Raw genomic sequence first — 24,026 nt, forward strand, 5'->3', positions numbered from 1 at the left:
AGACATATATATATGTGTGTGTGTATAAATATATACACACACACATACGTTTATATAAAAGAAGTGCTATATGGAAAATCAAAGCAAGTGAATGTTATTGAGGGCTAGATATATGCTATTTGGGGTTGTTGGTCAGAGAAGGTCTCTCTAAGCAAGGACATTTGAGCCCAGATCTAAGTGAAGTCAGTTAAAATCCTATGCTCAGAAGCCTATGCAGCACTTCACTATTTCATAAAGAAAAAAAAAAAAAAATAGAGGCAGAATGTTGGTACACAAGGCAAGTTCCATCTGCAACCATGGATTGTAGGAAACTTTCTTAAAAAAGCTGGTCCATTTGCTGGTACTTTTCCTGTCCTTGCTCTTGTGCTCTCACTCTTCCCTCTGTTTTCCACCTAATTTCTACATGTCATTTCTCAAACCATTCTCCTGCCCTCTTTAGGCTGAATTTCAGTATTGAACTACTTTTTCCTTCTTGTCTCCTCCTCTTTCTTTCAAAGGATTAATTTCATGCAATATCTGCCTTTGAGCACTTCAATGTCCCAAACAAGATTATGTAACAATTTGATTGTATTTAACTAACTAGACTTTGAGGATTCTTTCCTATTGAGAATTTCTGACAATCAACCAACATTGATTGAGCACTGACTATATATTGAGCTCTGTCTTTAAGAGCTGGGATGAAATGAGGAACGAGGCAAAGTTTCTGCCCTAAAGAGAGTGAAATTCTGGCTAGAAAAGATAAGCAGTAAAATTGTAAATGAGTAAACAAAAACCTTTTAGGTGTTGCTACTATGATAGTGAATATATGTGAGGATTTCTTAGTAATTAAGTTGCTGTCCTTCCTGGAAAAATTATAAAGACAGATATGAAATATAATCATAACTCCTTCTGGTGGTATAATCCTCAGAATAAATGTCGGGTCTGAGCCGCCTAGCTGCACTCTCCATCATAGTGGCCACTAGCTGTCTGTCTATTAAAATGAAATTAATTAATTACATTAAAATCCTCATTTCATATTAGCCACATTGCAAGTGCTCAGTAGCCACACGTGTCTGATGACTACCATTTTGGAGAGCATATGAACATGTTCCTCATTGCAGAAAGTTCTGTTGAGCAGCACTAGCACGCCGCGGATGAAACTCATCAATGGCAAGAACAGCAGCAAACAGTTTTGTGTCAGGCACTTCTCACATCTTTAACTCATTTCTTACAGAGCCCTGTAAGATAATTACTGGTACTAGACCTATCTTACAGATTAAGAAACTGAGACACCTAGCTTTATTGTTCAATATCTGTCAGCTAGTCGTAAGACATGCTGAGACCTGAACACAGACCGTCTGGAGTCAGAAGCCACTGTTTTACCAAAAGATTGTGGTATCTGTATATGGGTAAGGGAAAGTGAAGAGAGAAAAGAAGAGACTTTAACATGACAGGCAGCACCTCCACAGGAAAAAGAAATGGTCAGATTTGTCAATGTCTTCACCAAGTATGACCTTTTCAGATCTACTAGACTTATCCAAGAAAGGTCTTATTGGCTAGAGGTTCAAATGGAGCTTGGAAGGCAGAATCATGGAATGCTAGCACTGAAAAGAACTTTAAAGCCATCTAGTGAAATATTTCACAGATGAAGAAACTGAGACATGTAGTGTACCTGACCTGTCCGGGATAACAGAGTGAGATCACAAGCCTCCCGCGAGTGTGTGTTTTGACATTGTCCCCTTGGCACCAAGAGCTTAAAATTTCCCTGATACATTATTTATTATTATTATTATTAATTTAGAAATGTACTAATCTCAGGAAGTGGTTTTCTTCTTCCCAGAATGTTGGACTGCCAATGTGTATCGACCTTTTTAATCCATCCACTTTTCCTTTTGTCTAGACTGTCATTTTATCCACCCATTCTCACATTCCTCCTTGATCATTACAACAGAGATCCACAACCTAGCCACACAGACTATGCTTTCCTTTAAAAAAAAAAAAAAAAAAAAAAAACACGTAAAAAATTCTTGGCAGTTTGAGTTCCTACTTCACACTGTTAGGAATTTGGAAAGCATGTCACAGGTTCTACCGTCACTTTAAATGAATGTCTACAAATTTTGTTTTTGTTGTGCATTGTTTCTGGGAGTTCCCGTACCAGGTATCATCTCACCACCCTTTACATACTCAACATTGCCAGCCACCAGGATGCACGCAATTAAAGCTCTTTTGAAGAATGAGTTTTCCTTTAGCTTTTAGTTTCTGTTCCACTACGGAGGAGGGAGAAGTCATGGGCACCCAGAACACAGAGCAGTTTGAGTGGCGCTGACAATCCAAGATTGCAGCGGGATGGGGACACTGCAAAATCTTCTTGCCTTCATCCCCACCACGCCGGACTTCAACTCGAGCCCGCAACCAGCTTAGTCAATCGCAAGACCCCAAGTCGTAGAGCGAGTCCAGTCCTGGGGAGTCTGGGTCAGGCTTTGCTGGCGCCGTGGAGAAGCGGGCAGGCGGCAGGCTGAGCTCCAGTGGATTCAGCCAAGAGGCTCGGGGCGCGCCCGCTGCGCTCTTGGAGTCCGAGTCTGGCGCACCGCGGGAGGCAGGCGCGCTCCCACTCTCCGCAGCCGCCTCTGCCCTCAGGTTTCTCTCGCCCAGGCTTCCGCCGGTAAACCAACAGCCCGTCTCCACCTCCGGCGCTGGGCGCGCATCTCCCTCCAATCCTTGCTTACATAACGCGGGCGGGCGCGCTCCCGCCACCGCTTACCCCCCGGCGGAGTTGGGCTGCGCCCTCCACGCCTCCACCGCGAGTGCCTCCGCGCACCCGTGCGCCCCAACGCTAGGAGGTGACCCTTTTTGGCCACCCAGCAGCGGCAGCCTGGACGTCTCTCCGCTGGCGTGAGCACACTGAGATTGGAGACCAGAGAGCCCCACTGTGCCCAACTCCCTCCCTCTGCTCCCACCTCCTCCCACTTCTCGCTTCCTCTCCCTCCGCCGCCTCCCCCCGCCCCAGCTCCCCTTGCCTGTGTGTGTTCCGCACAGAAGAGGGGACCCGGAGAGCAGTCCAGGCTCGGCGCGCGGCGGAGCTGCGGCTCTTCCTGTGGCTGGGGGGAGCGGCGAGGTGGCCGCCTTGCGCCTCCTCGGACTTCCCAAGTGGGGGCAGAGCAACCGCTCACCAAGCCGCCAGTTAGAAGGCACAGGGAAAGAGGGACGGCCAAACTCCTCCTTAGCATCTCCTCTCCACCCCCTTTTGGCTCCTGCCCTTCGAGAAAGTGGAGTGTGGCTCTTGGTTATCATTATTTCTTCGGACTGCTTCGTGGTGCACGGATTCAGCGGCTTCCCAGTGGGGTTTTCCGCTGTGGGCGCGTCTCTCTGTGTGGTTCTGCCCGGCACACCTCTGTCGACGATGAGGAAAGGTCTACTGGCGACAGCGGCCCGCTGCGGACTGGGACTGGGATACGTGTTGCAAATGCTCGTGCTACCTGCCCTGGCCCTCCTCAGTGCCAGCGGTACCGGCTCGGCCGCTCAAGGTAAGAGAGTCCGCCAAGCTCCGCGGCCACCTCCCTTCGCTTCTCTCTTCCCTCCTCCTTCCTCTCCTCCTCCCCAGTTCTCCTGGCTTCCTTAATTCGCCTCTTTGCTTTCAACTGGAAATCAGTTCACGTTCCACTTTCCCAACTAGTCAAGAAGCTCTGGTTGTTATTTTTAATCCATCTTCCGAGATGGGCACGGATGGTCAAGGGACGCACGGGGTATGGACCGACATCTATCTGTCTCTGGGCATTTGGGTACCTTGGGTGTCTTTTGCACTTTCTGCTCCACACTCACATGTTGTTGCGCATTGTACACACAGAGGTTTGCAGAGACTCTCGGTGCGGGTGGCTGTCTGGCGTACCATAGGTACCCCCTGATACGCAGAGGCTCCCCGCGCTGAGCCACATCTGGGGTTGCGGGATCTTCAGGGCGTCTCTGAGCACGTTAGACGCCGAAGGGCTCTCAGCTAAGGAAATGTGACCGTTACTGCCGAGGACCCACCAGCGCCGGTGCCACTCTGCTGCTTGGGGCGCTGTGGAGATGCACAGCCCACCCGGACCCGCCACCCAGCCTGCGGCAGGCCCCGCGGTGTGCACGCCTCCACATTCTTACCCTTTCTAAGTCTTCCTCCCAGTAAGCCACGGAGAAACTTAAAACCCCAGTGCTCTGGGGAAACGGACTGGTTGTTCAAACCAAATACGAAACTCCCCCGCGTAATGGGCCAGTTGATAACTCTGACATTTTAATTTAACGCATCTGAGCTTTAAAATAAGTGACCGGGGCCGTGGGCAAAACAGGGGTGTGGAGAGGAGCGGTCCGGAGTTGAGGGCAGATAAGGAGCGAGGGGAAGCACGGGGACTGACTGCTTTCTTGTCCTCCGAGTTTGAAGTGGCAACGGCTGCTTTCAGTCTTCTGAGCCCAGGAAGCTGAGTGGAAGGGAGAAGGACAGGAAAGAGCCAACGCTGCCCCCTCTGGGGTCTGTTTCGGGTCACCTGGGCCCCCAACCTTTTGGTCAAGCAGAGCGCCCACCTCGGTCTTTTCGACCAGTTCTGTGGTGTCGCTGGCTTAGGGGAAGCAGCCGTTTTTCATAGGGCGGGGGTTGAAGGAAGCTTAAGCAGCATTCGGAGGTAATTCAGGGATCCCATCATCTCGGTTACACTTCTTTCCAAATTTGGAGAGCAGAGGAGGTGCGGCGATAGCCTCGAACTCCCCAGGCGTTGCTCGGACACTCTGGAGGTACCCGGCTGCATTCCCTCCGATCTGCGAAGGCTCTAGGAGGAGAGGGTGTTGGAGGTGGAGGGGAGCGCTGAGCGTTAGCTAGTGTGGTCCGAATGAGGGGGGAAGTGATTAGCAAGGCTTTGTGAATTAGCGAATGCTACTTCGGGAGTAAATTTTCCTGCTGCCTAGCTCAGTAGCGACGCTCATAAATCCTTCCTTCCCCTCTTACCAGATGCCTCCCATCCTCGAGGTTTTGCCCTGATTTTCTTGTGCGTCCTTCCAGAGCTCGTCTGTCCATTTTGCAAAGGATCATATGCACTTGTAGATTTCTCGAAATTGCTAAGAAGTTCTCTGAGTAGCAGCCACTGGTGTTTAGAGAGAAGTGTTTGGAAGTTTAAGCGAACAACCTGATGAATAGTCGTGAAATCAATCGCGTGACTCCCTGTGGGATTCGTCTACCGTTATTGGGCGCACAAAGGACCCAGCCGTGGGGTGGGCTTCAGGTGGGGGTGGGTCAGGGGAGCACTGGGCGGTGAGAGGACTGTTTGGGAAAAGGACAAGTTAAAGTCCCCAAAGATGCCAAACAGGAGCTACAGGATTCTTGCCGAGAGCTTACTTACAGCCACGTTAAAAAGACTGGAGTCAGGGGAAAAAAAAAAAATCTATAAAGATAATCAAACAAGAGATTGTAAGTGGATTAATATTGAAAGAAGGGAGAAGAGATTAAAAGAAAAAGACGCCGAAGACTGAGTGAGCGAGCTGTGCCACTTGCACTTTTCTTATATACCAGGCAGTCCAAAAATTGGGGATTGAACCTGCTCCTCTGGTCTTAAGTGGAAAAATAAAATGTATCCTGTAGGGTATGTGCATTTCAGTGGTGTTCCTCTCCAAATCGTTTGTTTAGTTATTTCAGTTGCTGAAGAATAAACTATGTTTCAATCTTGTAGTCTTGAAAGACACTGTACTACCACTTTTATCTTTGTTAGTCTCCATGTTTCAGGACACCAGCTCTTCCTGTGTTGCCTGTTAGGTATTAAAAATGTAGAAAGCACCAAACTCAGCCCCTATCACCATCACTCTAACCCATTTCCTGGCCTGTTTACTACTGAACCACTAGCACACATTCTTCTCAGAATCACACTTTTATATCGGTCTGGCATTCAGACCTCCTTTTCCTTTAAATTTCTTCTCCTTTCTCCTCTCTCTTTGGACTAGAACACTAGGGAAACCAAAGATACTATTGCTCCCTCAAGGTATGATTTCCAAGTGTTGAACATTTAAAGATGGAAATGAACTATTTTTATGAATGGAACTACATATGCAATTAAGATGAGAAAGTTAATTTGAGTACTTGACAATATGGATGAGATTTATTTATTCTGTTGTTAGAGAAGTACTAGAAAAATTAGCAGTTTTAGAAAATATGTATGTCTTCAGAAGTAGCCAAAAAAACAACAGATGTTTAAGATGAAAAAAGAAGCATAATAGGTCTTATTTGTGAGTGTACTATATTTTGTAACTGTAGTTTAAATGAAGACAGCAGTCATTTTATTCAGGTCCTTGGGAGATTCTCCAGGCTTTAGGCAACAACTTTCTCCTTTCTGGCTATGCCTTAATTGTTTCATTCAGTATTGCCTGAAACTCCTAGCTCTGGGGGAAAAAAATAGTGTTGCTTCTGACTTCTAAGAATGAAAGATTTTACTAGGTAAAGAGAGAGAGAAAGAGACAGAGAGTATTTGATCAGTGTGCCTCAGAGTTAGTACCTCCTGTTTTAGAAATGCTTTCATTTCTGGATTACACAGCATTGATATTCTGCTTATCTAGCACCAACTAGTGTTATGAGTGTTAACATCACCAAAGTCAGAAGAGAAAATTAGTGAAAACCCTAGTCATATTGGGACTATTTGCTACTACCATAAGTTAATGTATAATGTATTTTTTAAACAAATAGTATACACCCTACAAAAGAGTTAAATTACTTTCACGCATTTGTGCATATTGCTGTGGTACAAATAGACAGTTGGCACAAAGGATAACTGAATTTCATTACATCACATACTTTCTCCATTTTAGGAGCAGAATAAATTCATAAAATCACATTTGGCATTTGCAGTCAGGAAAAGTAGGTTAGTTTACTTTTGTTTAGAAAAAATAATTTCATGTATTCTAGCTTAAGGAATGCTTAAAATGCCTCAAGAGGACGAACTTTTGAAATACTTGCAAAGAAGGAAAAACTATTGGATTGTTAACATGCACTGATTCCTTAGTCTTCTGTACCCTGGATACTAGGGATTCAGCATTCAGCAATGCAAGTTCTTAGACTATCCCATTTTAGTCTGGGACCTGGATGTCCTGATCAGAATTTATACTGATCTTTTTTAAGCAACCTCCCCAAAGACATAAAGGAGGCATGAGTTCTCCCAAAGCAAGCCCTCCTAGCTTATTTAGAATTATTGTTGAGACTTAAAAATAACTGTTTTTCTAATGTATGCTACTTTCTCCAATTAGTGCCAACAGCCAGGGTGTGCTCTGTTAGGCCTGAACTGCATTTAGCCCTTTTCTGATTTAGGTCATGGCTTTGCTGGAGCAGCAGAGGGAGTCACTCTCAGAAGAAACATTAAAATTACAGGCTGCAACCACTTCAGGAAGATAATAAGGGAGAGGAGTGGGGGTGGGGATTGAGCTAGAGTCCTTGCCTTGCAATTTTTCGTCTACATTTTTTTTTTTTTTACTGTTGTATTTGTGGCAGTTAAAAACAAACCTGTTCACATTCCCCACAGATTAGAAACCCATTAGCTCATCTGGATAGTGTATGATATTAGAAGTAAAATTCTAAACAAACAATTGCCATGCACTTGAGACTGTGTCCTATTTGTCAGGGACACAAAGTTAAAAGGGGCAGTTTCAGCCCTCAAGGAAGACAGACTTAGAAGCATATAATTATAACTTACTTTCTGAAAAATGACAGTCAGCATAGGTATAGTACTTTCTGGATTCAAGTATCAAAGATAGTGAACATAGGTCAGGCTAAGGTTCTATTGGGAATGGTGGTGGGGTTTCCAGAATTTCTACACTAAAGAAATTAAGGATGGCAATTTGATTTGAAATGGGGTGTTCCAATGCCAAATTTGCATTGCAACTAACTTATATTAAATCTTAATTAAATTTAATGTACATTTGCTCTGGCTTTAAGGAGGCACAAGCTAAGGGTTGTTGTGGTATGTGCCCACTCTGCTCATTGGCTTAGTATTTATCAGTGTCTCCTAATCTTGCTTCTGCCATCTCCTAATTGTGTGGCCATGGGTGAGTTATTTAGCTTCATTTGTGCCTCAGTTTCCACAGAGGTAAAGTGAAGATAATACATCCTTTTAGTCCTGTTATGATTGAATGAATACATGTAAAATGTTTAGGGCCATACCTGGCCCATAGGAAGTAAACATTATTCTTTGGCTTCTAACTCTGTAAACCACTGGCAAAGAATCTAGAAGTTAAAGAAACTAAAGGTCAATAACTGTGAACTCAGACTGGGAATTACTGCAGACTCTCCTTCCCCAAAAGCACTAAATGAAGCTGTATGAAGAGATGTTCCGAAATAGATCACTGCAAACTCCTGGACAGTGACCTGCATGGTTCCTTGAAGAGTCAGTCTGGGGGAAGCTCTCTCCCTTCATAACCCCATTTCTTCCTTTCTGCTCACTCTGGGAAAATTAACCTAATGCCAGTTCTAAAAATGCCATGTTGAGTCACTGCTGGTTAAGTCCTGGCTGCAAGCTCTACCCTTGACTTTCTGTCTTTACAATGAGTATTGAAAGGAAACTTTCCGTAAATCCATAAACTTTTTTTGTGGGGTGGGGGAGGGACATGCCAAGTGCCAGGCTTTCAGGTAAAATTTTAAGGAAAATCAACCCTTTATGTAAATGTCAATAGTTTTCCTTTAAAAAAATGGCAAAGATATATTGTCTAAAGAACATAATTGAATGCATGTTGAAACAACACGGAGAAACATAGAAAAACAGGTGGATTTGAAGGCAAAGCAAATTCACCAGGACTTTTCATATATTTGAATTAAATTTGCAATAAAGAGTTTTACTATCATAATTTAGAACAACGTGGATAATCTAGATAACATATTTTGACACTTTCACATTTAATTGGTTCTTGTTGTTTAATGGTTATTTCTATTTTGTTCATGATTAGTGGGCATGTTGTTTTCTAGCTAACTTGTATGATAACACTAGGGATTTGTGGAGTATTTTATGTTACTTAGAGTTAAGACATCTTTTTCTTACAGTATTTTCATTCTGGCTTTAATTTTTGATTGCTTGTTCTACTCTCACAGATACCCAGTTTTCTCACTTGCTTTCTTTATTATCCTAACTTCTGAAAGTTATTTATGGACTTTTCATTGATTTCACTTTCTGTTTGGATTTGGTATTGCTTATGTATTCCTGGAGGAGGGCTACATGAAACTGAGACCTTGGGTATTGTCCCAGTATTGCTTAGTCCAAGGATATTTAAACTAGAACGAGACTCTTTGAAACTCAGTGCTATTTTTTTATGTGACGTTTTTAAGGTGGATTAAGTTTGCCTTGAGCAATACTAAAATACTACTGTCTCCTTTTTTTCTAGATCTTAAAAATAAATCCAATAATTGAAAATTTATAGTTTTTCTTATTTTAAATATTTGTCTTCTCCACATTTATGGAGATTTTAATAAAAGATTTTATGGTAATTTATGAGCTAAGAAGACCAGAGATAGTAAACTTTTTTATTCTTTCTACCTGATTAGAGCTCTCAGAAGAATTTTTGCCTTTTCATGAAAACCTGATACATGTATTATGTTTACAATATTTTGATTCTTCAGAAGCAAAATGTTAGAAAATACTGTTCTATAATTTCAGGTTTTAAAGAAGAGTTTGTGTTTAAGTTGTAATGTGTTTTCTCGTCTTGAGCATTCCTACCTCTACAAACGTTGCTGCTTTGGGATTATATAATGAGGTATTGAAATACACAAAGAATATTTCCAGATTTTCGAGGTACCAAAAACATATCTAGCTTTCTACATGGAGTTTTTAGTGTTAAAGTTATGGTAACATCGATTAAATTGAAGTTATAATTTGGAAAGCGAGCTATAGCTTTGAAAGTGCCAAATATGCAGATAATTGTCCTTAATGTCATTATACTTTTTATTAGCAGAGAGCAAAAATGCTTTGTGTGGCAAAAGTGAAGTCTAATATCTGAAAACTCCAATGTTTGGGGAATACCCTCTTTTAATTAAATACAAACCCTATCTCCATGCAGCCTGGTAGGGGAATGTGAGAGTGAGGGGAACCAGGTGAGACTTCATTATATTGGTGTGCGGTGTTAGAGTTCTCATTCTAAATATGGAGGCTCAAAGTAATCATGTTAACAGATGATATTGACTAATCAAATTTAATTCCACAGTAACCAGCCTTATTTATTTTAAAAATGTGTGAAGATAGGACTTTTATCTTCATTAATCATTGTCATTTGGGTCCTGTGGCTAGTTTCATCTCTCAGCAATTATGAAAGCCATAAAAATGGTTCATGTAGATAAACATGTATTCTATTCTCTTCCAACTAAGGAGATTAAACAATGGAAACTCCCTCAACACATTTAACAAGTTTATTGATGAATGCTAACATCTCTCAGTTTTAGTCAATGTCTTAATCGATTATTTAATCATGAACTGCCTGAACTCAACTATATTTTTTGGTCTTTTCTGTTTTGTTTTGTTTTTCCTGTTCAGAAGAAAACCCTTATATATGAGCATTCCTTTTCAACAACAACAACAACAAAAAAACGGATTAGCACTGGCATATCAGTGCCTGTTTCAGGATACTTGTATCAAAATACATTTGCAGCCCAGTTATAAGGGCAGATATGTTCATGAATGGAAATGCAGGTGTTGCTAAAACCCCAAGAATATTAGTGTGTATAAATTATAAAAGAGTAGCATAAAAACAAAGTAAGCTATTTGCATAGAAATGTAATCACTTTAAATTAATTCATAATGTGTATTCTGTTAGACCATGGAAGTTTTGTGCAATGTGATAAGGTGTGTGGTGTGATGATATCCACTTATAATTATAAGCATAATGAATTACATTCATGTATAAAAGTAAAGAGAGCAATTTTGGACAATTCTAATCTCTGAATTTGCAAGTTTGTTCCTTGTAATCAAATTGCATATTTTAAATCATTCTCCTATCTTTCTAGATTTCAGGAATCTAAAAAAGTCCATTCTACAACCAGATCAAAGAGTACTCTCTTTAGCAAGTGGTATTCTCTAACTTTTGCAGGAACTGAAAATCATCATCAGTGAAAAAAGCTCTGCTGTTTTATTACATGTTATTTCCAGAGTCCTGTTTTATATCTGACCCAAACCAGGCAAATAACCAAATTACTACCACAACAGAAACTTTATGATTGGGAAGATAGAGTAAATAATGGTCATTTCACTTTGACCATTATGTCTGTGTGAAATATGTTGACATTTTAATTTCACTTTTGATAAGGGGAAAATGATATATTTTCTCTTCCCCTGAATAAAGAATTTGCCAAATATACACATTGTAGCCACCCAGTGGAAATGCTCAAGTTTAGCAAGCAGCAATCTTGAAGTCATCCTAAATAAAACAGTAATTATGCTTGTCATTTTCTTTAGCAACTTTTCCTTCTTCCTCTGGATCTTCATAAGATGACGAAAGAATATAAGCTTTAAAAATGTATTAGGGATCACTTTCAAGGTTTGGAAGAGCCTAAGACATTTCCCTCCCAGGCTGCCACAGCCATCACCAACCGAGCATGCAGCTTGGTGGAAAACAGAAGCCCATTTCAGTAACTGCTCTCAGAAGCTGAGGAAAAACAGGCATGTTCAAATGATTTATTATTTTTGGTATCCAGAATAGAGACCTCAGATCAGCATTTCATCATAATATTATTCAACAAGCTCTCTGACTTGCAACTTTTATCTAAATAAGAGTGTTGGTCTGCACCAATTTCAGTTTACACAGCAGGAGAACTTGGAGAGTACTTAAAAGGTGTATACTTGAAAAAAATTATGTTTGGATTTTATTTGGACCTATTTGAGCAGGATGTGCTTGTTTGAGAAATCTAGGCTTAATTAGTGGGATCCTGATATATGGTGTCTGAGTCTATTTCACTAGTAATAGAATATATAATTAATCCTCCAGTGGTCATTATAAAATGCACTCTCATTTCCTGAACTACTCTGTTAAATATTGTCATTAATAAGAATATGAACATCGTAGTTTAAATCTCATGTACATAAGAAATCCAGTAGCATTTTTAGAATTATGTAGGTGGGTTTCTTTAATTTAAATTCAATTAATTAACATATAATGTATTATTACTTTCAGAGGTAGAGGTCAGTGTCATCAGTCTTATGTAACACCCAGTGCTCATTACATCATGTGCCCTCCTTAATATCCATCAACCAGTTTACGTAGGCGTTCTTAAGGACAGTTCTTCAACAGAAATATTGCTTAAATGGAATTTTATCTTTATGAAAGTATCATCAATTCTTTATATCTTGACCTCTATATATTGATCAAAATATTTATTTTTGTTTAAATTTACATACACATGCATATATTTATGTAGAATTAGAAGGACCACAGTGAAAAGAGGTATAGTTTATTTACTATAACATAATAAAAAAATAAAAAGGATGGCTAGGAAAAGTTTTAACAATAGATAATATTTTCCCAGTAGGGGTGGGAGTAATCAGTTTATTAGATTTATTAGAAATGATGATAACGTGAAAGGTACATGTCATTTTTTATTGAATTAAATAACTATAGAATTATTTCCTACGGGGTATTTCCAGGCAGAGTCTTAATGAAATGAAGACTTACTAGGAATAGACAAATATAGTTCAGTAATTCCCTGGGAGCATATATATGCTGGCACAAATTATGTCTGTGTGTGCGTGCTTGTGTGTAACTATTTTTGCTTTAGGAGAGTTTTTTTGAAGCACCTTGGCAACATCCTTAGAAAACAAAGAACACCTATCAAAAAATGAAAATAAAACTTACTTGTAAAACAAATTCATAAAGGTAGTCATTGAAAGAAGAAGCAGGTTTCATCACTGCTTTCTAACTGAAAAATTATACTCTACTTTTCTGCAAAAAGTTCCTTGTTCTCAGCCAGGTGTTAAGTCATTTGCATAATATGACACCAGTAGAGACTCCTCTGTCTCTTGGCAAAATGGCTTATCTATAGAAACAAGTTTTCTCTTATCTTCCATGTGAGAGAAACTAAGGGATCCCCACTTTTACTGGCTTATTTCAACATGTGGAGAAATGCCCGTTGTTTCCTACTTGGTGGACTATAATTTTTTGGCCAAGAGAGAATAACTTCCATGCGTGGAGAGGCAAAATCTTCAACCACATGCATGACTCCCTCACCAGGTACTCTCTGGAAGAAAGATTTCCCTGGTAAACACCCTGCCTGACGTGACCTCTTTTGTGCCCTGATGGAAGGAGAGGTCAGTTGTGTGGTTCTTCCCTGAATTCTGTGATGATTTGTTTCAATTTCTTAATCAAGTGTGGATTGATTAAGTTTAGATTGATTATGTTTCCAGACTGCAGAATATTTGGTTTTCTTGGACTCCCTTAGATCCTGGACAGGTGGTTTTATTTCCCAGTATCTCTATCACATCCATTGAAAGCTTTATTTAAACAAACAAAGATACAAAGTTAACTGAGTAGGGGAAAAGGTTATTACTAATGAAAGAAGATTCAGAATTTCATTCCAGATAGAGGAATAATATACTTCCTTGCTTATGTTCAAAATTGTGTTAAATGCAGGTTAATATATAAATATTTATATGATACATCAATATGTGATGTATCATATAATTCTTGTATCATATGTATCATATTAATTAATTAACATTAAATATGTATACATATTAGTATGTATCATATTAATTCTTGCCATACATTGTCACATCACTTGGCGTTCCTGAACTAGAATTTTAAAAGGTGCAAAGAAATGCTAGTGTTCAGAATACTGTCATGTATGTTCTCTTATCATACATGTCATACATTCTTGGATGATATGGGGTTCTCCTAACAAAATGTGTAGGACTCTGCTAAGAATGGCAAAATAAATAATAGTGCCTCACAAAGTTTTGTGATTACAAGCCTAAATGCTAATGAGGGTGGTTGCCTGTTTAATGCTGAATTGCAAGGTTAAAAAGAGGGTCTTAAAGATAACAGCCCATTCCAGAGTCCTTGAGTTTGTTTCGCATTCAGTGACAGTCACTAAATTAGGGAAAGGAATGTTCAAACAACACACTTGAGGAAAAGTGATTTTTTTCTAGAAAGGAGCCATTTCTGCTAATAGCCAGTAACTGCGTGTAACCCCTCTGACATTAAAAGTCCATTAGCTAAGCCCAGTTTAAATAGCAGCTGATGCGGTGTCAGCTAAATGTACATTGGAATTTTTTCATATAATGCAGTAAGAGCAGTTCTATAATTTTTCTCTAAAACTACATACATTAAGTAAAACAAATGCCATCTGATCGTAGTGGCAGGGCTGCTAATAAACAGGCAAAGATTTGTGATGAAACAAAAGTAACAGTCTATATAACAAGAAGATAATAAATGGCAGTGATGGTTTTAAAAGGAAGTCTGAGAAAAATCATATGGAGAAGCTTAAGCTGACATCCAGAAAGAGTTGTTTCCTTCGAAGCACATAATAACGTGCACTGCTTTGAGATACTCATTTTAAGGGATGTGATTTTTTTTTTCTTCTGTAAGCCTCAATGTTTAGTTTGCCAGTGCACTTTGAAACAACAGGCCCTGGGATGTGTGTAAATGTGGGTAAATGAGGGGGAGTGAATGAGGGTAAATGAGGGTAAATGTGTGTAAATGAGGGGGAACACAAGGTGACTGAGAAAAGAGAACAAGGGAAAAAGTGAAAACAGAGGTATAATTTCATATATGTTAATATTTTAAGATAATGACTATGGTACTATTTTTAAAAGCAATATGATGTTTCCTGCAATGAAATAAAAAATTAAAATGTCCATTTTATACCCTCCCCTCCTCTTTCTTCCCCATCTTTTGGATATTTTCTAATCTCCATTTAATCATCTGAAAGGTAGGGTGTTTTACTATAAATTATATTAGAATCCAAGAGTTTAATAAGTCTCATCTTAAAGAATTCTCAAAGACAGCATTCTATAACTATAGGCCATTGTGGAAACAAAATGTGAGGGTTGCTTAGTAATCTAGTGTGTGAGCTGAGAACAGAGCAATAATTATCAGTGGCTGTCGTGCTTACACAATGATAAAAGTATTACAAGAACCTCCATGCCGAACCCCCATTATCAGACCATTAGTGAAACGCTGTACAAGGCAACAGTGGGGAGCCCTGCTAAAGCTTATAACTTCAATCATTTGGGCATAAGCTTTGCGTATATTTTCACATGGCCATTTGGACTCTCATCACGCTTTTAAGCATGCAGAATTATTTATCAGTTTATTTCTAAATTTGAGAATTTATTCATAAATTTAAGTCTACCCCAAGATATTTATTTATAAATTTAGTCAAACCTGAGACATCATTTATTTTCTTATTTTTTTAAAGTCAATTTTTTAATATGATTTAAAAAAAAAAAGCACCTCACATAAACCTGCATTGCTTGACAAAGAAAAGAAAAGAAACAAAAGACAAAAAAGGAAGAGAAGGACTACTATTTAATCCTAATGAGGTGGCAGGGATCTCCTTTTTATTCAGATTTTCATGCAAACATTTCTTAATAAAATCAAGAAGTATTTTTTTGGTGTTGTTTTGGTAACTGTTTTAATTCAGTTCTAGCCATTGTAAATGCTTGTTTTGAAAGAATTGGAGGTTACATGGGCAGAGCTTATGCAATTAAATGACTAACCAAAATCCCGTTTACTACCATACTTCATGAGGGCCTTGATGACTAATCTCATTTTTAGTGTGTAACTCAAACATTAATAACAAATGGAAATGTGCCTCATTTCAACCAATGGGCTTTGGCTTTTAATTCTAAACCCACTTTATTTTTTTCAGATTACATCTGCTAAAAGTGACAATTTTCCATATGTTTTTCTTTTGCTATTGCATAAAACTTAATTCTGTTGCAAGATAATAAAGAATATCAGGATACTTGGCCACACAAAAACTTTGTACACATCTGTGAACCAGTATTATGAAATTGAATTATGTAGGAAAGAAGGTGATTCTGGATGGTTGAAATAGGACAATTATTATATTAGAATTTGGGATAGATTTTAGAAAAAAATTACCCTTCAGTCCCTCAATGTCAATGCACCGTTGCTTTCTTGGGTACTTGTACAAATGTATCTTTTTTTTGGTATGAAAAATTACATTAAAAACATTTTGAGTGTATATAATAAATAGTATGACTTGGTGCTCAATTGAATATATTTATGCTTAGAAAATAAAAATAATCTTTGGGGCGCTTGGGTGGCTCAGTTGGTTAAGCATCTGCCTTGGGCTAAGGTCATGATCCCAGGGTCCTGGGATCCAGCCCCATATAAGGCTCCCTGCTCAGTGGGGAATCTGCTTCTCCCTCTCCCGCTGCCCTCCCCCCTGGTCATGCTGTCTCTCTCTTTCTCAAATAAATAAATAAAATCTCAAAAAAATAATCTTTGATGATGCCTATTCTTCAGTGTGATTATCATGACTGTTTAGAATGGTGAATGGTGGGGGCTCCTGGGTGGTTTAGTCAAGCTCTCTGCTTAGCAGGGAGCCTGCTTCTCCCTCTCCTTCTGTCTGCCACTCCCCCTGCTTGTGCTCTCTCTCTCTGTCAAAACAAAACAAAACAAAACAAAACAAAATAAAATAAAATAAATCTTAAAAAAAAAAAAAGAATGGTGAATGGTTTCAGCTTTCTTCTTTTTTCCGTTTTGTAGTTTTACATTTCCTTTTCTTAACTATCAGAGACTTAAACATATTCAATGTATGCATATGTGTGGACTCAGTAATCTCCTGACATAGGAAATTAATCCGAATTCATTGAAAAAATATGGATGTCTACTTCCGAGAGTGTTCATGTGGTAACTGGGCTAGGGAATTACTAATAGCAGCTTTTAAGTCCATCTTGTGGTGAAGGGAAATAAACTGCAAAACTCAAAAAAAAAAAAGCTTGAAAATTGCATCCAAGTTAAAAATCTCTTAGTTTCACTCCACATTTGCAAGTAGAATATCAGAATAATAATAGTATTTTCACTGTAGAGTTGTGAGGATGAACAGTTACCAACAGTGAGTAACCAAGAACAGCACCTGATAAGCATCTAATGTGCATTAGCAATTGCTGTTGCTGCTTCTCTCGCATTCTCATTACATAGGTCTATGCTATACAACGATTGTCATTTGGCACAGCTATGAAAATAATTAAGTATGTCACAGGAACAAGAGGATTGCACTCATCCGGTGGAAAAATGCCAGATGAAGGGATGAAAACATACTTTGTCGCAGGTAAAATTCTTACAAGAAATTGGTAGATTTTTAAAATCACATTTTTATCCTTGGTTATGAAAATTTAATGGTACAAGTAAAAAATTTTTGGAACGTCAGCACGTTTGTTTCAGTTTTATGGACAATCAGGTTAGCATATTTTTTGTGTGTGCTCCAAATTCTGACTCTAGAATATATTCTATTAAGACTAGTATCAAGAGGTGCTTAGGTGGCTCAGTAGGTTAGGCACCGGACTCTTGATTTCAGCTCAGATCATGATCTCAGGCTCATGGGAGGGAGCCCTGTCTCCGGCTCTGGCTCCTTGCACTCAGTGTGGAGACTCCTTGTCCTTTCCCTCTGCTTCTCCCTCTACCCCGCCTACAGCATGCCCTCTCTTTCTCCCAAATAAATAAATAAAACCTTAAAAAAAAAGCTAGTATTAAACAAACTTCAAAGAAAAAAGTCAGCTCATATTTTCCTCCACTATAATTAACTTTATTTGTAAAGACAAATATAGGTTAAAAGGCTAGGAAAGAAAAGAAAAAAAGCAAATTCTTTACTTTTTGCAAACACTTAAATTCTTTCTGAAGGCAGAGAAACAATTAAATTTCTTCACTTATATCAGAAAATTTTACACTCCAAAGCATTTACTGATCTTAAGGTAGAAGCAAAATTTGCTAAACAAATTTCTGAGCAAGGACAAAGTTTTTATGTGTGCAAGGGTCTTATTATAATACAGGCCAAAAAGAGAAAGTAATTAGATACCAAACTATTAAATACATATATTATGACTGACATTTACTAATTATGTTAAATGCTGCTTTTAATAAAGTATTTTTCTAATGGATTAGTTCATGAACCAACCAACTGTAGCTGAATTCTATAATTTCTCAATGGTATACATGTATTATTTATGATTTATAAGGAGGGAAAGGGGACAGAATTCACAAAACAGTTCTGTTTGAAAAAAGCTTTCCAGCATGTATTAAAAGAATGAAAGTTGCTTAAGTAACAACCCTATTTTGAAAACAAATATGGATGTAATGCTTTTAACTACAAACAAATTCAGTATTACATTTTTTAGTTCACAGACATTAAACAATCCCTTTTGTTCTTTTGTTTTATATTGTCTAAAATGCTTCATTGTAAGATTCAAATGAGACAAAACATAAAAACCTTCTTTATCAAGATGTGTCAAATTTGATAGGAAGAACAGAACCCAAACATTAATAACCCAAAACAATGCAGCTGTACACCGTTAACAAGTAGAATGTAATACAAGCATTATTAACTAAATAAACAAATAGGGTAACTCATTCACCGCACCAAAATGGTATGCACACAGGAAACACTAAATAGCCATGTAGAACACTGATTCCTTTGTCATTTTCTTTGACCGAAAAGCAGAGTTTAACATTTTTATTTTTAACACTAACCTTCCTTCCTCACTTTCTCAAGTGCAGTATTGTAGGAAACATCCAGGTTCTTCCAGGGAGAAATAATAAAAATTCTGGGAATAAAGTGTGGTTTAGTCCCAACATAATTATAAAAATCTCTTGTATTTATAGGTTCTTATTCCATTTGAAGAACCCAACAGAAGCAGCCTAGAAAGTTTTTAATGATTGATTATTTGTTGTTTGGTTTTGCTGTATTAAACATTTGATTTGTAGTATTTTCTTTTAAAGATTTCCGGGGGTGGGGGTGGGAATTGCAACCACTAAAAAGGTGAGACCGTTTTTTATAACCCTTCTTCTAGGCTATACCTGTTTTGTTGTTGTTTGTTTTTTAATAAACACAAGCTTCTCAAAACTCTAATTTTCTGAACATTAAACTATCTTAGGAAGTTCTGTTGTGTGATTAATGAGGGTTGTTTAAAAAAATATGATATGAACAATATCTATTTTGTGCCAGAATGTGTATTCATTTGCTACTGTTTTGTTGCAGGGTGGTGGGGAAGGGAGCAATTCAGAAAACCAAAGTGTTTTGTTTTTTTTTTAAGATTTTATTTATTTATTTGTCAGAAAGAGAGAGAGAAAGCACACAAGCAGGCAGAGGGGCAGGCTGAGGCGGAGAGAGAGGCGGGCTCCCCGCTGAGCAAGGAGCCTGATGCGGGACTCAATCCCAGGACCCCGGGATCATGACCTGAGCCAAAGGCAGCGGCTTAACCCACTGAGCCACCCAGGCGTCCCAAAAACCAAGTTGTTATAGCAAACAAATAAAAATTAAATTATTTCATAGAGTCAAATATATTTAGGGACTTTATATATTTATATTTGCAATCATTTAAACATGCCCAACCCCTTTTTTAAAAAAGATTACTTATTTTTTTGGAGTGAGAAAATGTGTGCATGCTCATGCCTTTGCAAGTGGGGTGAGAAGCAGAGGGAGAGGGAGAGAGAGAATCCTCAAGCAGAATCCCTGCTGAACTCAGAGCTGGAGGCAGGGTTTGATCCCAGGACCTCGAGATCATCACCTGAGCCAAAATCAAGAGTGAGAGGCTTAACGGGTTGAGCTACCCCCAAACATGTTCAACCCTTTAAGGATGTTTTATTACAAAAGATGATATGTATTACCTAAACATGCTTCACATATGTCCGTTTCTCCTAGCTGGATCACTGAAGAAGGTTCCTCCTGCTTCTTGTCCTGCCCTGCTCTCATCTGTCCTCCTCACACGTGTCAGGCACATTCTGACCAGTGTCATCAGTAGAGCAACCTTTCGGTGGCTTTCCACTGTATCTAGAATCAGATCTGGAATCAGATCTAAAGTTCTTAATGCTGCTGACAGAGATATTTTTTCTTACCCTTCTAACTTTGTTACTGGAGCTGTGTTAGAGCCTCCTGAGACCATTCACCTCCCCCAGATCTGGCACAGGGTGTTCCAGTGCAGCTCTAGGAGGGAACATCCTTCAGAGATTTTTTAGCAAGCTGGCAGTGAGTGAGCATGGTGGCTTATCCTCTTTGCTGTGAACAAGTGTTCACGCCTCATGTTCCATCCCTTCCTCTTGGCTGACTTCTATTCCATCTTTTTGCCTTAGTTTAGATTTTTATTCCCTCGTGAAGCTACCTTTCACATCCAACTATAGCAATCTTCTTTTCCCTTCGTCCCAGCTAGCTTGACAGCATGAGGAGGACAGGAGCCATGTTCTTCATGGAATCTCCAGCGTGCGACATGGTGCTCGACACAGACAGGGGGCATGCAATGTAGATCTTTTGGATGATGTTGGATGAATACATATTTTGTTTATGCATAAATTGTACATCTTGGAGGGGCTTTGGTGACAACTTATGGTGGTGGAGTTAGTGGGGAACTTTCCAGGTTCTCTTCATCATCCACTTTTGAAAGCTACTGGTTAGTGAGCTGAATACGCAGTTGTTAGGTAGAAAGTGAAGAGAGTCTCGGGAGTGAAAGTTCACTGTCCCTTAAAACCTACCTGAAGGGCCAAACTCCTTACCCTTCCTTCAGAAATTCATTCCTAACTTCGTATGGTCTGCCCTATAATTCAGGGCTTAACGTTAAGTAGTGAAGAACTTGGTTGAAGAAAATAAACCTCAGACATTTGATGAGTAAGCAATGTGACTACAGTTGGACTCTAACTGGTCTGATCAAGTTGCCAAAACACAGAATGGGGAGTTAAAAAAGGTTTACAAGTCAGATAGCAACCCAGAATCCCTGAGAAGCTTTCTGATTAATTATAGAATTTTGTCATATGGAATACTGCTAAATAAATTCATTTTTGTATCATGTGATAAAATGGTTTTATGTTCAGATTGTTGTTGTTTGGAAAATTGCCCTATAGAGTATTTTTTCTTATTTCTTTCCACTATAAAGTAAATAAGCCTCTAGCATGTATCTTAGTCTGTTAAGGCTGTTACAAGAAAATACGACAGACTGGGTGACTTAAACAAAACAGAAATTTATTTATCACCATTATGGGGGCTGGCAGTCCATGATCAAGGCACCATCATGGTCATGTGGGTAAGGATCTACTTCCTGGTTCACAGATGGCCATCTTCTCTTTGTGTCCTCTCATGGTGGAAAGGGTGAAGGATCTCTGAGGGATCTCTTTTATAAGAACACTAATCCTGCGGCGCCTGGGTGGCTCAGTTGGTTAAGCATCTAACTTTGGCTCAGGTCATGATTTCAGGGTCCTGGGATAGAACTGCCTCCACCCTCCCCTTGCCCCTCCCTTGCTCCTGGGCTCAGCAGGAAGTCTGCTTGTCATTTTCTTCTCCCTCTGCCTCTCCCCTGCTCCTGCGTGCTCCAGAGTGTGGTCTCTCTTTCAAATAAATAAATAAATAAATAAATAAATAAAGAACACTATTCCCATTCATGAACACACCACTCTCTTAATCTAAATATCTCTCAGAGGCTTTACCTCTGAATACCATCATCTTTGAGAGTTAGGATTTCAGTGCAAGAGTTTGAGGTGGGAGATGCAAATATTCAGACAAAGCTGTATGATAGTGTGGGTATGAGGTGGTGGGGAGGCGTTTTTGTGTGGGGGGAGTCCAGGGCCCAGACTCAAGAAAATTAAGTCTGTTTTGGAGTACATATTAAACCTAGTTGTTTCCCTGTAGTTGACTGTGATCTCACAGTTCTTTGGGTGGGACCACAAGCTATTATCTTTGGCTTTTTATTTTGGTTTTTAGACTAGAAAATAGTATAGTGAAATGTATCATTATATAAAGCATTATTGAATCAGATATTCTCGTAGGCACTTTTAGGGTGACCAAAATATGTTATGGATTATGCTACATTGCCAGCAAAGAGGAAATTGTAACAAGTAACTGCTTCTTTTTCGTTAAGACTTTGGTAAACACAGACCAAACTTGTCCTGAATAATTACTGTAGAGAGCTGTGCAGTGGTCTTTAACTGATAGTTGTTTGTAATCAAGCAGCCTGAGCCTTGCCTTGACATAAAGCAGAGGAAGTGGCTAGAAGACAGACCTGTAATTACCAGCAGCAGGTGCCCATAATGGAATGCCACGGAGATATTTAAAGAGGCAAATATGACTTTAGGAAAGACTTCAAGACTGTCAATTTAGACCAAACAACATCTAAATAAAAAAACGGCTCAAAACCAGTATGAAAAGAATATTATTTTTGAAACAAAAGAAAAATGAAATAAATTCCTTTCCTGCAGATTATCCTCTTCTTTCATATGCCTAAATACTATTAAAATATGAATCTAAACAAAACTTGATGACATCTTCAGAAAAGGGATGATTTAACAACAGTAGACATTTTTCAGTTATTTAAAGGTTTATTTAAGATATAAAAAAAGCTTTGCTCTAGTTCTCTATTTTAATTTTTAAAGATTTTACTTATTTGACAGAGAGAGACACAGCGAGAGAGAGAACACAAGCAGGGGGAGTGGGAGAGGGAGAGCAGACTTCCCGCTGAGCAGGGAACCCTATGGGGGCTCATTCTCAGAACCTTGGGATCATGACCTAAACTGAAGGCAGACACTTAATTGACTGAGCCACCCAGGTGCCCTCTTGTTTTCTATTTTAATAAGTAGCACATATGTATTATAATTTTCACATAATAAATTAAATGAATAAAAAATGAGTTTCTTTTTAAAATAAATTTTTACGACTTCAGAGGACACCAAATCATTAATTTCATAAAAACATATAACCAATGATTTTTATTTCAATTACATAAGTTAACAATCTTCTCCATTGTCATTTGTAAGTTGGAGAATTAAATCCAAAGAAACTCTACTTAATGGAATCCCAAACTTTCGAATACATTAATAAAATTTTACTAGTTTAATATATATTAATTTATTAGACATTTGTTAATTGGTATACAAAATTTCACCTTTCAATGATAACATTTTTAAATTTACACCTTTTTTCTAAAAGAAATAAAATATCCTCATCTTTTCTAAGTGGGACTTAGACTAATGACCTGTGCAATAAAGTATATATAATAAAAACTTATAATCAAGCTATGAAAAAACATTAAATGTAGATTTATAAAGCCAGCTCCCCTTTAAGACATGCATGTAACTAAGCTGTTTTGATAGTGCACTGTTATTTCAGTATATTCTTCCATCTAAAACTATGGCTTATATTAACTTACAGGAATTCTATTATGGGAGGCATAGATAGACTAAAGAAACCACCGATAAATACAATTGCCATGGTAGAGCTTTACATTTTTAAGTATAGAATTTTCTTTCCAAGTAAGCATATTTACTTTGGCTGGGTTTTTTTGTTGTTGTTGTAGTGGGAGTGAACGAAATACCTTCTGATGAAGAAAGGAATCATGATCTATCTTAGAGGCCCCATTCATTCTCACATGTGCTTAGCATGTATTTCGGGGAATATTTGTTTTCCTGCCCAGTGTAACCATATATTTATCACTATAAAAGCTAGTGGATAAGTCCGTCATTCACTGCTCTTGCCTGAAATGCCTTCAGCTTTCTGCAATAGTTGTATGTCAAGGTCCTGGCCTACTTAAAAGGAAGGTATAAGATGTATTCTTGAAATTGACCAGGACAGACCAGCCCTCAAAAAATGTGAAGGAAAAGATCTCTGTAGCTAAATTGAAATAAACTTAAGTCACATTTAATGCATTATGCTTAAGATAGCTCCATCTAAAAATATGTATGCAAGTTCTGAGGGTCTTAGTTTGTCTTCAGAATGGACACCAAATATAGAAGAGAGATTCAAGAATTACCAAGAAACAGATGGATTAAAAAAAAAAGGGACAATATTTTTATGATTTGAAATTTATCCGCATATTTAGACTTATTTGGAGTTTTCTTCAGATTGTCAAGTAAAT

At 38.7% G+C, this 24,026-nt stretch overlaps 1 protein-coding gene across 2 annotated transcripts in view; it reads left to right on the top strand.

Moving 5' to 3' along the window:
* Positions 1–3,157: 3,157 nt before the first annotated feature.
* Positions 3,158–24,026, top strand: part of LOC111155624 (unc-5 netrin receptor C) — a 354,147-nt gene continuing 333,278 nt past the window's right edge. For both annotated transcript variants that reach the window (XM_022515897.1, XM_022515904.1), the window contains exon 1: positions 3,158–3,503. In XM_022515897.1, coding sequence (XP_022371605.1) covers positions 3,380–3,503 — 124 coding nt within the window. In that variant the 5' untranslated portion in view covers positions 3,158–3,379. The remainder of the gene's footprint in view (positions 3,504–24,026) is intronic.

The sequence above is a fragment of the Enhydra lutris genome, unplaced genomic scaffold, assembly GCF_002288905.1.
Source record: "Enhydra lutris kenyoni isolate GAN:26980312 unplaced genomic scaffold, ASM228890v2 scaffoldscaffold3, whole genome shotgun sequence".
NCBI classification, from domain to species: Eukaryota; Metazoa; Chordata; class Mammalia; order Carnivora; family Mustelidae; genus Enhydra; species Enhydra lutris.